Here is a 14,300-nt window from a genome sequence, read left to right on the forward strand (position 1 = left end):
CAGAGGACACAATCTCAGATTAAAGGGACAATCCTTTAAAACAGAGACGAGGAGGAATTTCTTCAGCCAGAAGGTAGTGAATCTGTAGAACTCTTTGCCGCTGAAGGCTGTGGAGGCCAAATCACTGAGTGTCTTTAAGACAGAGATAGACAGGTTTTTGATCAAGAAGGGGATCAGGGATTATGGGGAGAAGGCAGGAGAATGGGGACGAGAAAAATATCAGCCATGGTTGAATGGCGGAGTAGACTCGATGGGCCGAGTTGCCTAATTCTGGTCCTATGTCTTATGGACTACAGGCATCCCTGCTTGGTATCCCTGTGCAGCTGGAATTACTAGGAGCTGGTGTTGTTTGTCAGTACGCTCGCCATGGGAGCGTTATATAGGAGCTTCACCCAGGAGGTGAATCCTGCTCTAAGCCTGAATTGCTCCAGTACCTCTATGAGGTACTTCCACCCGACTCTGTCGAAGATCTTTTCTGCTTCTGGGGAGACGATCACCTCGATAAGAGGTCATGGTCACGTTCAGCAGGCGGCTGATGTTCGATGTTAGCTGTCTACCTTTGACAAAGTACGTTTGATCCTCTGCGATCAGCTCCGGTACACAGTTCTCCAGCCTTTTGGCTGGGATCTTGACCAATATTTTGGTGTCTACGTTTAATAGTGAGATGAGTCTGTATGAACCGCACTCCATTCTTGGGTATTAGTGAGATTGAGGTTTGTGCCAGCGTAGGTGGCAGTGTGCCCCTCACCAGCAAATCTGTGAACATCTCCCGCGGGTGCGGGACCAGTCCTGTCACAAATTTTTTTTTTTTTGGAAGTCCGCCCAGAACCCATCTGGTCCCAGCGCCTTTGGCAGAGAATCTTTAGTATCCATCTGAAACACTGGGGCAAACCTGATTAAACGCCTCATCCAAACATTGGCACCTCCAAAACATAATTTTGTCCATTAGTACTTGAATGGAATATTGGACTATCCTCCTTGAATCCTAGTTATAAATTCAGATGCATTGGACCCAGAGGCAGCGCTGCTACCAAAACAAGTCAAACTAATACTTCTAAAGCAAAGAGTCATTTATTTAGACAATTTATCGTGATATAACATCGCTTACCTCTTTTTTGGGGTACGTGTTCTGCAAATGGAATTTTCCTTGTAGAATTTGAAATGCAAAAAACTTTTAATTGGACATGTCATAAAAATCAAGGTTTTGGGATGCGAAAACTGTACTGTTTTATGCATCTTAAATGGAAAAAAGTTTTAAAAACTATTGCAATTATCTCATACATTCAAAATTGTAATTAACGTCACAGATATTTTTAATGCATAGATTAAGCATTCATAAAATGTTCAATGTCAAAGAGCATCAGGGACTGGCCCACTATTATTTCTAATCTAAATTTATGAGCTGTATGGCTGTTCAGCTGTAGTGAATGTCAAACTGACTGACCCCTGTGATGTTCTCCACAGGTACCTGGAAGGCTCATGTGGTGTGAAAGTTGAAAGCAATTGTAATCTTCATTACCACTGGTGGTGCAGGGTTGATTGCCACCGTAAATCTTCACGAGCAAGGCCGGGCACCCCAAACAAAGCCTCCAGGTTCACTCGCCCTGCTAGGCTTCCACAGTGGCCAGATGGTTGAGTTTGGATCCTGGTCCAATATATGGAGCACTGTCTATATTCTTAGTAGTCCTCTGCTGTCCTCATCGGTTTTAATTCTAGTGCATCTGCTACACTAGAAGATAGTAGACAATGACTCCTGTACCTGTACAATTTACAGCACAGATCAAGGCCATTCAGGCCACTGCATCTGTCTGGCACTTTGCTAAAGCAATTCAAAACACATTTTATCAACCCACTTCGTCCCCATATGTACTACTGCTTCAAATATTGATCCATTTTCATCTTAAAATATGGAATGTTACTGTTTCAACCACTCTCTGTGACAAGGCATTCCATTCGCTGACAATGCTCTACGTAAACAAATTTCACCTAACCTCCTTGCTCATTCTCTTGTTGGCAATTTAAAATTGAAGGCTACTCCCATTATAAAGGAGGTTAATTCATATTTCCCCTGCACAACTTTTCACAATTTCTCAGGTCAATGTTCTCAGTGCTCCACCAAGACTCCCAGCTCTGTTCCACAATGGCGAGCCACCCCAACCGAGACCTTCCCACTGGTGGCTACTCCGTCCCGCCCTTCAAGCACCAGGCAGCCGCCCCGGGTGCCCCGGGTTCTTTGCCTGGGAGCGAAGATGGCTACTCACCTCCTCTGGTCCCCGCACAGCCCTTCAGCCAGCTTTACATTTTTAAAAAGGTGTACTAATCAGCGTCCATGTGACTGCTTGCTTGGGAGGGGATTAGATCATGGGAGGCCATTAGATAGGGGGTCGCTCCCTTTAATTATATGAAGATTGGCTTAAGTGGTGATTATTGGTTTCTCACCATGTTACAGCGGGATCCTGATTTCACCAATGGGAGCAGGCCGATTAGATCGCAAATGTCTTGGCACCCAGCATGTTTTCTGGCCTCTCCCACGATTTAACGGCCTCATCGCGCTTGCGCTGAAGTGCAACGCAACTGCAAAATTGCGCCCAAGGTCTTTAGAAGCAAAATACTGTTTTTAGACTAATTTTCTTAGTCATTTTCAATTCAGAGCAGCAGTAACAATAAGCAGCTTTCTGTCAACCTGATGTAGCAATTTACCACCATCTGCCTTTTCACTGAAATAAAATCACAAAGTACTAATTGGTGTGCTAAATAAATTCCGAACTAAGTTCACAAAGGATAAATACAAGGGGGACGCAAGTACTTACAGATTGAAATTGCCAGGGATGGGAAACGTCAGGATTATTCTCCTCCACCTCAGCAACGTCATTAGAAGTATCACTGCCATCACTATTACCTTGGAAAAGTTGACAATCTGATCAGAATGCAATCTAGTCGTACTAATTTAATTCAGTAACTCAAATTACCCACATAATTAAAATGAATACCAAAAAAATCTGAATTTTGAATATTTCACAGTAACCATCTCGGAATCGTGAGTAGGTATCAGGCTTGCCTCCAGTGGTGGCACCTTCTCCGAGTCAGAATGTTGTGGGTTCCAAGTCCGATTTGAAAGATTTGAGTGCGAAATCTAGATTGGCATTTCACCGGAGCACTGCATTACTGGAAATACCATCCTTCAAATGAGACATTAAACTGTGGTCCTATCTACCCTCATAGGTGGATATAAAATATCCCATGGCACTATTTCAAAGAGCAGAATTTTTCCCAATGCCATGGCCCGTATTTATTACATTACTAAAATTGATTTTCTAATCATTGCCACAATTCTGTTTGCAGGAACTTGTGTGTAAATTGATTGCCATATCTCCCATTTTATAATAGTGACCACACGTTAAAGGTGCCATGTCTGTAAATACACTACCAGCTTGTCTGCTAAATTCTGCATTAAATTACTATCTTGCTACTTAATGTTTTGGGTTATAATTTTTTATCTCTGTAATCAATGAATTTTCACATTTACTTTACTTTTATATTTTATCCCCCCCCAGTTCCAACTATCAAGGGAAGAACAAAACAGCTACACATTATAAATTTAGTAAAAGGCTAATTTAGGGTCAATGTTAGTAAACTTCACTGAAGGTGATGAGCACATGAAGGCTAGCAGAGCTTAGTGGACCAGTTAATTAACGATTGAATACTGTAGTGGAGGGGGCAGCACGGTGGTGCAGTGGTTAGCACTGCTGCCTCACAGCATCGTTGTCCCAGGTTCGATCTGGCTCTGGGTCACTGTGCAAACATTCTACTCGTGTTTGCGTGGGTCTCACCCCCACAACCCAAAAATGTGCAGGGTAGGTGGATTGGCCATACTAAATTGCCCCTTAATTGGAAAAAAAGAATTGAGTACTCTAAACTTATTTTTAAAACATTTTTTTTTTTAGATACTGCAGTGGAGAGGTGTACCACACTTTGAAGGTGGCAGGCTGAGTTGGTAAAACGTTTGGAAATTGAATCAGCCCCGTGACTGCGTGGGTCTCACCCCCACAACCCAAAAAGATGTGCAGGGTAGGTCATTTGGCCATGCTAAATTGCCCCTTATTGGGAAAAGAAGAATTGGGTACTCTAAATTTAAAAAAAAAGAAATTGAATAGTGGTTTTATTGATAGGTAAAACAAATAAATAATATAAATAGAGGCATAGAGTACAAAAGTAACTTATGTTAAACAGCTATAAAACGCTGGATGACATCAGATGAAGTAGTGTGCAAAATTCTGTACACCAAATTGATGAAAGGATTAACACCGCCAAGAGGGCGCAGATACGTGGAGAAACTGGAGAAGCCAGAATTATTCTGCTCACAGCAGAGAAGGATAAGCGAGGATATCATGTTGTGCAAAATTATGAAGGATTCTGATTAAGAAAATAAGGAAAACTGTTTCCACTGGAGAGGTTTGGTGGCCAGAGGGCAGAGGTTTTAAGATAAGTGGTAAAAGAACTAGGAAGTAGATGAGGAGAAATTGTTTAACACAGTGAGTTCTGAGGATCTGGAATGCACTGCCTGAAAAGGGCAGAAGAAGCAGATGCAATAGTCAATGAATCAATGAATTTTCACATCACTTCAATATTTATATTTTATTGACATTTCCCCCACCAAGTTACAGTTAAAATCATCAAGGGAAGAACAAAACATGTAGCTACACATTGGAAATTTTGTAAAAGTCAAATTGGGGTTCAATGTTAGAAAACTTGGATATATGCAGGGCTGTGGAAAAAGAGCAGTAAGTGGTAACAGCGACTTAACCATGGTGGCATCACTACTGAATGCTCTTGTCCTCACCTAACATTTGCACATGTGAAGTTCCAGCGTGGTGCATAGGATAGAGATCAGGCAGGGGAATCCATGTTGATCTTCCCCTCCTTAGTCAATGCTGCCTTTATTAGCCAAAAGTATTAATGCATATGAGGCAAAGGCATTAGGTCACAGGTCAGCAGTGATTTTACTGAATGATGAGAAAGGCATGAGGGGCTCAAGGACCTGCTCCAGATCCTCTGCCAATGGACAAGCTATAGAGGAATTACAGTGAGATTATTGGCAACTTGGCTGAGATCAGATGACGCACCATGGGCCAGTGAAGAACCTGCGACATTCTGGCACATGACTTAACTATTACAGGATACAGAGAGGCCTAGATTGAGTGGATGTGGAGAGGGCGTTTCCACTAGTAAAAAAAACTACAATTTGTCAACCAATGCACAGAATGGATCTCTAATGTCCTGCTGGGTAGCCATTAGTAACTCCATTGGATTGTGGCACTGCCACCCTGTGACCTCATCGGCTGGGGGCCGGAGAACATTCTGGAAAGACACGGGGAAGGGTACAAGAATCAAACCCCTTGACCTCCCAGTAGCGAAGACTCCATGCAGCAGAGATGGAAGGAAGCAGTGTGCGTGACCCACCTTCACAATGAAGAAAGACCCTGAGGAAATGGAGACTCAGAATCGCAGCGTGGCTGAGTTCATCAGCACGGAGCGTATGAAGAACCTTGGGACCTTTTAGTAATATGTTGGGATAATTTAAGGGTAACTGATTTTTACTCTTTGTTGAATAAAGTTACTTGATTTATACACTTGCGTTGTCCTTTGTTTGCCTCATCAATAAAGACATCTGGATAAAATGTTTGATTAGTACACTGATAAAGTGTCTTGAGTTTTGACTTCCAGTAATGGGGATGTGCTGATCAGAAGCACGAAACGTGGCTCTCCTCTTGGAAACTCAAATTTAGATGTTTTCAGCCCAAATATCGCCTGCTAAAACAGGGAGAAAAACCCTCGCCCTCCTCCAACACCATTAGGATAAGACATGCCGAGCGGCAGCAGCTCCAGAGGATGAAAAGACAGAAAAGGCAATAAAAGCCTCGAGAGAAGGACCAAGATGATGGCAAGCACGCGGGGCGACAAGGTCCCAGCCACACCTGATCAGGAAGGCCAGCCACAAGCCCGATCGCCGTACTGGAGATGGAAATGACAAGGTTGGTGGCGACGTTAGTCACTAAAGGTGAAGGTCAAGGATCAAGAAAATCGGGCACGTTGCCAGAACGTCCACATTATGGGCCGACCGGAGGGAACCATGAAATACATGGCCCAAATGCTAGGCAAACTGGTGGGAAGGTAAAGCTTCCCCAAGACGCCAGGAGTAGACAGAGCTCACAGGTCACTCCGGCCAAAGCCCAACGCCAGGGAACAGCCGAGGGCCATCATTGCCCAGCTGCACTGGTACCAAGACCGGGAAATGTTCCTAAACAGGGCGAGACACACAAGGTCCTACAACTGGGTGGGTCACTCCAGGGAGGGTTGATCCGAGTGTATCAGGACGTTGGGACTGACTTGGCCAAGTGCCGGGCAGAATTCAACAAAGCCAAGACAGCCCTTTATAAAACCAAAGTGCTGTTTGGAATGCTGTGCCCAACCAAGCTCTGGGTGACGTTCCAGGACAGGAATATTATTTAATTGCACCGGTGGGCGCAGATGAGTTTGTCCAAAAACATGGGCTGGGAAGACAACAATGCAACCAGCATTGAACCAGATACCCCAGTTTGTCGAGACACAGAGATTATTTGCCCGGGACTGAAGTGGCTTGTTTTAAATTCTGGAGTTAAGTCTCAGAGAGGAGGGGCGAGAACAGCAGGGCGGAGGAGGAGGAAGGGGAACAGACACGCAGCAGTCAGTGGGGTGGCACAGATCAACCTGTGGGTGGGCATACTGCGCAATAAAGAGGACAACATTTACAGCGAAGAGGATTGTTACGGACCAAAAGGGACGGTAAACCATGGTTAGTGGTGTCCTGGAAGGGGCACCAGTGGTCCTTGTGAACATGTACACTTCCATCTCGGACGACGAAAAGGACCATGGCGGAAATCAATGACAGACACATCATGGGGGAAGAGAGAGAGAGAGAGACAGAGACGGAGAGAGAGGGAGAGAGAGAGCGAGAGAGAGAGAGAAAGAGAGAGAAAAAGAGAGAGAGAGGAGGAAAGAGAGAGAAGAGGAAAGAGAGAGAGGAGAAGAGGAGAGAGAGAGAGAGAGAGAGAGAGAGAAGAGGAAAGAGAGAGAGAGAGAGAGAGAGAGAGAGAAGAGGAAAGAGAGAGAGAAGAGGAAAGAGAGAGAGAAGAGGAAAGAGAGAGAGAAGAGGAAAGAGAGAGAGAAGAGGAAAGAGAGAGAGAGAGAAAGAAGAGGAAAGAGAGAGAGAAAGAAGAGGAAAGAGAGGGAGAAAGAAGAGGAAAGAGGGAGAGAAAGAGAGAGAAAGAGAGAGAGAGAGAAAGAGAGAGAGAGAAAGAGAGAGAGAAAGAGAGAGAGAAAGAGAGAGGGAAAGAGAGAGAGAAAGAGAGCCTTTGACTATGTACAGTATGTACAGGACCCACGGACAGACAGATCAAACCCCAAATCAGGGAAATAAGTCAAACATAGCGAAGGAACTGAGTGTGTTCTTGGAACAGTTGGGGGCAGTGGATCCATTAAGGTTCACACACCCAGGGGAGAAGGGGTTCTCCTTCTTCTCCCAGGTAGGTTCTACATTATGGTAGGGAAACCGGTGCTCCCAGAAATTATAGGAGCAGAGTACTTAGCAATCATAATCTCTGACCAAGCTCCACATTACATGGATGTGGGGTTGGAAACGGGCCAGGCCCCAAGGCCCCCCATGGAGGCTGGACAGGGCCCTCCTGAGGCATTCTGTGAACCAATACCACAAGCCGTAGATGTAGGGTGAAGCAGTTCCTAAATGGTTCCTCCCCCAGATACCTGGACATTCACTAGTTGAGGGACCATTGGACGCTGGCGACCTAGGGAGGGGCAACTGTGCAGACCTGTAGAGCCGACGTTTGGGAGGAGGTAAGCTCCCCCCTGGATAATACATGGAAAAAATAAGAATATAGGCATAGAAATAAGGGGGGGGGGGGGGGGGGGGGGGGGGGGGGGGGGGGGGGGTGAACTCTGGATCGAAGCACTACACAAGAAAAAGTCTACCTCCACATGCGAGGGCATGCCCAAAAGTGCGGTCATCGGGGTCTCAGAGCAGGCAGAACTCTTTATGGGGAGGGGTGCTGACACCCTAGCCTTTGCCTCCTTAATAGCCCACCGAAGAATCCTGCTCAGCTGGCAATCAACAGCACCACCCAAAGCTGCAGGCTGGCTGCCTTTCTTGGCAGAATTCCTCAAACTGGACAAGAAGAAATTTGCCATCCGAGGGTTGCAAGAGGGCTTCCACAAGATGTGGAAGAACACATCGGCTAATACACATTCGGGCCACACTAGGGAGTACAGCAGAGGCAGATCGACCAAAGGAGTACAATGGCCACAGACAAGTACATATAAATATAGCTAATAATCTGTGTTTCGGTTCTCTTTTTCGCTCTTTGCTTTTTCTCTTCTGTAATTTAAATTTTTCCTTGGTTCTTTTTGCTGTGTATTATGTGCGGTCATGCAACTTGTAATTTAACTAACAAACTGAAGACGTGAAAACCAATAACATACTTAATAAAAATAAATCTGGTCACTGTGGCACGATGACCCTTAACCTGGAAGCAGTGCCAATAAGAAATCATTTAAAATACGAAGGCTGCGTGCAACACAAAGGGAAAGCAAGCTGCAGCAGAAGGAAGAAAGAACTGTGCAAGGGCGGCATGTGATGCAGTGGTTAGCACTGGGACTGCAGCGCTGAGGACCCAGGTTCGAATCCCAGCTCTGGGTCACTGTCCGTGTGGAGTTTGTACATTCTCCCCATGTCTGCGTGGGTTTCACCCCCACAACCCAAAGATGTGCAGGGTAGGTGGATTGGCCACGCTAAATTGTCCCTTAATTGGAAAAAAAATAATTGGGTACTCTAAAATTATTTTTAAAAAGAAAGAACTGTGCTAACAGAGAAGATTGCATGGATGAAACCCTGTTTATGCGGAAGCTGCTAAGGACTGCCTTCCAAATCAATGTGATTTTGTATCTATTTCATGTATAATATAGTTCATAATGACCGTAATTTGCCTGTTAATTTATGTGCAATTTATGTCTAGTCTGATTTGCATTAAAGTAAAAATTACAAAAAAAAAAGAAAGTGTCTGAGATTTTACAGACACAACATGAGCATTTCCAACCACTGAGAAAAGCTCCCATTCCCTTGCTCCTTTCATCAAGGATTACACTTAATGAAAATGCAAGGTAATTCTAATTCAAGTTCAGCCTTCTTGAAACTATATGCTGTACGGGGTAATAGGAGTGAAAACTTAAAAAAAATAAATTTAAAAAGTACCCAATTACATTTTTTCAAATAAAGGGGCTATTTAATGTGCCAATCCACCGAGCCTGCACATCTTTGGGTTGTGAGGGCGAGACCCACAGACATGGGAGAATGTGCAAACTCCACATGGATAGTGAACCGGGGCCGGGATCGAACACGAGTCCCCGGCGCCATGAGGCAGCAATGCTAACCACTGTGTTGCCCCAGGAGTGAAAACCAAACAAATATTTAACCAACTGTGTTGCCAAATGGCAGTATATATACTGGTACAAAGCTGTCCAGATATTTTTACAAGTCCAGCCTCTTCACTCTGAGCGAAATTAGGGATGCTAAAGAAATATGCAAGTGGCTTAGTGGGTAGCGAGGAGCTCCAGATTTGTGTTCCATCCCAGGATTTGATCGGCACAGAAGAAACATTCATATTCTGGCCGATATGTTTATACCATGAAGTAAGAACAGCACAATTTCCTGGTCATACAGCTGCAATGTAACAGTCTCCCCAGGTTTAAAGACTCCACATCTACAAGCTCTTACCACGGGTTATACTCCTGCTAGAGAGAGAATGAAATATGCAACATGTCAGCTTACTGTGAGGTTGTCCATTGGGTGATGAATCTTCCACAGCATCTCTTCTATGCAATTTGCAAAAAATGCTAAAGCAAAAAACAAAGAATATATAACAAAAGTCAGGTGAAGGAAAATTACAAGACATGCCAATCAGGTTAATAGACGAGTGTGCAACTGACTATTAACTCACAGCACAATGCCACATGGGTGACAAAGAGCTCTTCTATTAGGGTTGGATCTCCAGAATACTGAGTCATGGAATCGATAAACACTTCCCAATTTCAAACCGGCCATTAGCGAGTTAGACAAAAATTCAAAGCGGAGGCAATTCTCTCTTGCACACGAAAGGCCATCATTCCAAGTCCGTTTTGGAGGTTTCGTAATGGCTGGTTAGATGAGGGATTATCGTAACAAGGGGGTAGACCATCCAAAAAGGTGAAGGGACCAACCCAAGTGAAATTTTCAGATCTTGTTTGGTGGGGCAGAAGAGGGACATGCTAGCAGATGGGTGAGGGCCTTGGGTTGTGAAGTTCCAAGATGGGAATTATGGCATTTTTGAAACTTTGCGACTATGGTGATGAAGCAGGATGTTGTACTTTATGGTGGGATAAATAGAGTGCATGCTGCAAGATAGGATCAAGTTAGAACTCCAATACTTGTGAGCCTCTGGTTGCTGTTGAGTAAAGAGTCAAGAGATCTGCTCCTTTTCTCAAACACCTTTATTTTTCCTTCAACACACACTGCACCAAAACCTGATCATGACATCATATGCTCTAACGGCCACCTGTAGCCTCTTCACATAGCAGTGCCAATAATTGGATCAGTGAGACATCTAATTGGAATGTTTCTTAACCCATTCCTTAACAGTTTCCCCTTCCTTGGAGGAAAACAAATAATTTGGTGTAAACAAAATTTCAAGAAACTCAAAAACACACACGCAATTTCCCCCCCTCTTTTTCTTTTGAAAAAACAGTCACAGAAACAGGTACCCTTCATTAACAATATCCAAAAGTTTCTGGGAACTAATCCCTCTTTTAGTTAAACAGTCGGAAAATTGATAGCTACTGTCGACCCATTTAATTTTTGCTATCTCCCCTCTGTCCAACATCTGCTTCAAACTTGCGATGTCTATCCTTAGGCTTTTCTCATTTGACACATTTTGTAGAGTGCATATTTTCCCACAGGGATTTACTGTCAATGCGACACTCATTGGGTATGTTACGCTAACCCCAAAATGTCTGTCAATATCAGAGATATATAAAAGGCCATATCTACCACCTCTACAGGGCTTAAAGTCTCAGCAGCCAAAGTGCTTTTGACCACTCTCCTTATTTTCTTTGTTTCCCCACACAAGAGGGCAACATTTACCATTGTTCCCCAAAAGGAAAATTACAAAACCTCCTGAGCTTGAAACCCCATCACATAAATTAGCATAGGGCGCATCACTATGGTTTCAAGTGCCTAAGATCACCTAAAACCGGGAACCTCAAAACACACACCTGCATTTTTAGTTTGACAAATGCTTTATTTGCTCTCATTATGTCTTCCACTTTAGGATAATTCATTTTTGTACTTAACTCTAAGACATCAAAACTCATGTCCGGTCTAGTCTGTCTACCTAACCAATTCAGTTGCCCAATTACTTTGCAGTTGCTCTTTTTCCGTCTTTGAAATCACTGCGTCTTTTTGTAGACTCCGACTACGACTAATTGCTATTGGGCTGATGCTCTCCAAGTAAGATTGTTGACTTAAAATTGCCTCCAACTTAGTCTGTCCAATTTCCTGTTCGATATATTTAAATGCACCCGAAGCCTGACTTTCAACCCTGAATTCTTTCCTCAATCCAGAGATTACAATAGCTTTGAAATCACTAGTCCCACCCCACAAAAAAAAAATCATCATCGACATGCATCATGAAGATGCCAGAAAGATTTCCCTTATGGTGCCAGTAAAACATTACCCCATCTGCTTTCAATTGGCAACAGCCTAACTTTAACAAAACTGACCTGACCAAAAAATACCAGACTCTAGACACATCATTTAATCCATATACACATTTGTTCAACTTCCAGAGTACCCCTTTTGTGTAAGCTGCCTCTTTAGGAGAGTGGAGAAAAATGCCTCTCTGAAGCTGGTGCCCATGGCAGTATTTATAGCTATAGATTTGCATTCCCATGCCTTTGTGGCTAATAGAGCCAAGAAGATCTTTAAAATAACCTTTCTTTCTGTAGGTGAATCTACCCTTAAATCCTGATCTTCTAAGTTTTCTTCAAATCCCCTTGCCTCAAGCCTGGCCTTTGCCCAAGTTCCATCCAGAAGAATCTTTTCTGTGCAAATCCATGTGGGATACAGCTCTTTGTCCCCTATCCGGTACTTCTGTATATACCCCAAATTCATTCCAACTATGCAGTTCTTGCTGTTTGGCATCTTTGATCACTTTTTCATCTAATTTATTGGAGGCCACCAAAATCTCACATCCATGTGGGCTTCTACTTCTAGTAGCATTCATAGTCTTACCCATGTTCCGAGGTCTTGACAAACTACGTCCCCAATCCCGTCTGGCATCTCGTCTGTACTGCTGCTGCTTGATCTTTCCCTTCTGCTGTGGGATGTCCTTTTAATAGTTCTCTACCTTTTCCTGCGAACCTGTTCACTATCCGACGTACTATGTGAACTGGCACTGCGTTTCTGTGCCCTTCATTTTTGAACTTCGTGTTCCCAATCTATTGTCTTCACACCCTCTCCTGTATGCTGTACATTCAACCAGGTGTTTATACTTTCCAGTGGCCTCCCCTACTCTACTAATAACAGTTGTATCCTTCCATTGACTAGACCCTTCAGGCAAGTATGTCACTTTTGTACCAACTTGTGGCAGTTGTCCTTTCGGAAAAATGGCCTGTTCTAATTCATCAGATGTATTGTGTTCCTCTACAGAAACCATGTCTATATCAGTTAACTTGTCCTCATAGTTCTGTAACACGTGCGTACCAGATGGCCCTGGTTCCTCATTATGTCTGTCTGCTCTGTCTAAACTTGAAAATATGTAATCTGTACCCATTATCCTTGATTAATGTGCCCCAACAGTCTGATTGTCATGTTGCAAAATAATTGTTTCATCTCTCTTATCATTAAAATTGTCAACCTTATAGCATACTATGTCTCCTTGTTGAAAAACAGTATTTGATGGTCGTACATTGTGCATTAAAGCTCGCGAATTCTTTCAAAGACTTCTGCTTCCAAAAACGTTTTTCTACTGCTATGTAATGCATTTAAATGCTCAGCAAAGGCAGAGCTAATTGTAGTCCCTTCCCAAGCTGGAGGCTGGTCATCTAAAATGGACGGAATTTTAGGATTTCTACCAAACACTAATTGATAAGGACTATAGCCCCCAACCACCTGCAACAAATTATTTGCATGTACCGCCTATGCCAAGGCTGAATTTAACTTGGTCTACCTGCCAAACTTTTCCAGAGCATGTCATCTATTACTGCATGGTTTCTTTCACACACACCATTACTAAATGGGCTTTCTGCAGCCGTATTCATAACTGTGATATTTACGTTTTCACACATATCTCTAAGCTCATCATCAGCAAATTCTCCCCCGTTACCTGTAAGAAATTTTGCCCGTGGGCCCATTCCTGTCCTTATCCATTTTTCCACAATCTGAACCAGGATTGCTCTCCTTTCTTTACTTCGTACAATGATTGATTGGTGTGGCTAAATCTGGTTACTAAATCTACAAAATGCAAAGAAAACATATTGTTAGCTTTATCCTAGATCTAAGCTCCAGGGCCACAATGTCGTTAAAATCCCTGGCCAAAGGTAAGGTTACCATCGGTCGTGATGGTATCCTTCTGTACTTCCTACAAATCTTACAGCACTCACTAACCTGTTCTATCAGCTTAGTATAGTCTTCATCTCTTACCTCTGCATCCTTTAATACATTTTTCCACCTCCAAGGAGACAAATGCGCAATTTGCCTATGCAGTTTTAATACAACAAGCTTTTTAATCAGCTAAAGTCCCATTTTCAACTGGCATTAACACATCCTTAACAACTGTACTTGAAATATCATTTGTCAGTAATGGAATACAATAGTGTCCCGACTGTGTAAATTGTAAGTCCACCGTCTTTCATGTGTGCTTTCTTCTTCGATGGTCTGCTCAGAAGCAAAGGTATCTCACTTGATACATCATCTGTGCTAATGAAATGATTTACTCCGGCAATATTGCAAGGCATCACCACTCTTTTCAGCAAATTCAGAGTATTATCATCCCCAAACCTGAAGCTTGTGGAACTTTCAAATTCCTTAGCCTTGTTACGATTTTCAACATTCAAAGAGTCCAGGCAACATTTTAACCAGTCAATCCCACACACAGTAGATGTGCAGCCACTGTCCAATACGGCACAATTGAAGAATTCTGCAACCAACACCCTCATTA

The 14,300-nt window shown here is 43.4% G+C and overlaps 1 protein-coding gene across 1 annotated transcript in view; it reads right to left on the reverse strand.

Moving 5' to 3' along the window:
• LOC119969114 overlaps positions 1-14,300 on the reverse strand; it is a 358,923-nt gene that overhangs the window by 56,100 nt on the left and 288,523 nt on the right. Inside the window, exons 29-31 of the mRNA XM_038802328.1 lie at positions 9,878-9,942; positions 2,811-2,899; positions 1,109-1,146 (exon numbers count right to left, since the gene is read on the reverse strand). Coding sequence (XP_038658256.1) covers positions 1,109-1,146; positions 2,811-2,899; positions 9,878-9,942 — 192 coding nt within the window. The remainder of the gene's footprint in view (positions 1-1,108; positions 1,147-2,810; positions 2,900-9,877; positions 9,943-14,300) is intronic.

Source organism: Scyliorhinus canicula, chromosome 7 (assembly GCF_902713615.1).
Source record: "Scyliorhinus canicula chromosome 7, sScyCan1.1, whole genome shotgun sequence".
Classification (NCBI taxonomy): domain Eukaryota; kingdom Metazoa; phylum Chordata; class Chondrichthyes; order Carcharhiniformes; family Scyliorhinidae; genus Scyliorhinus; species Scyliorhinus canicula.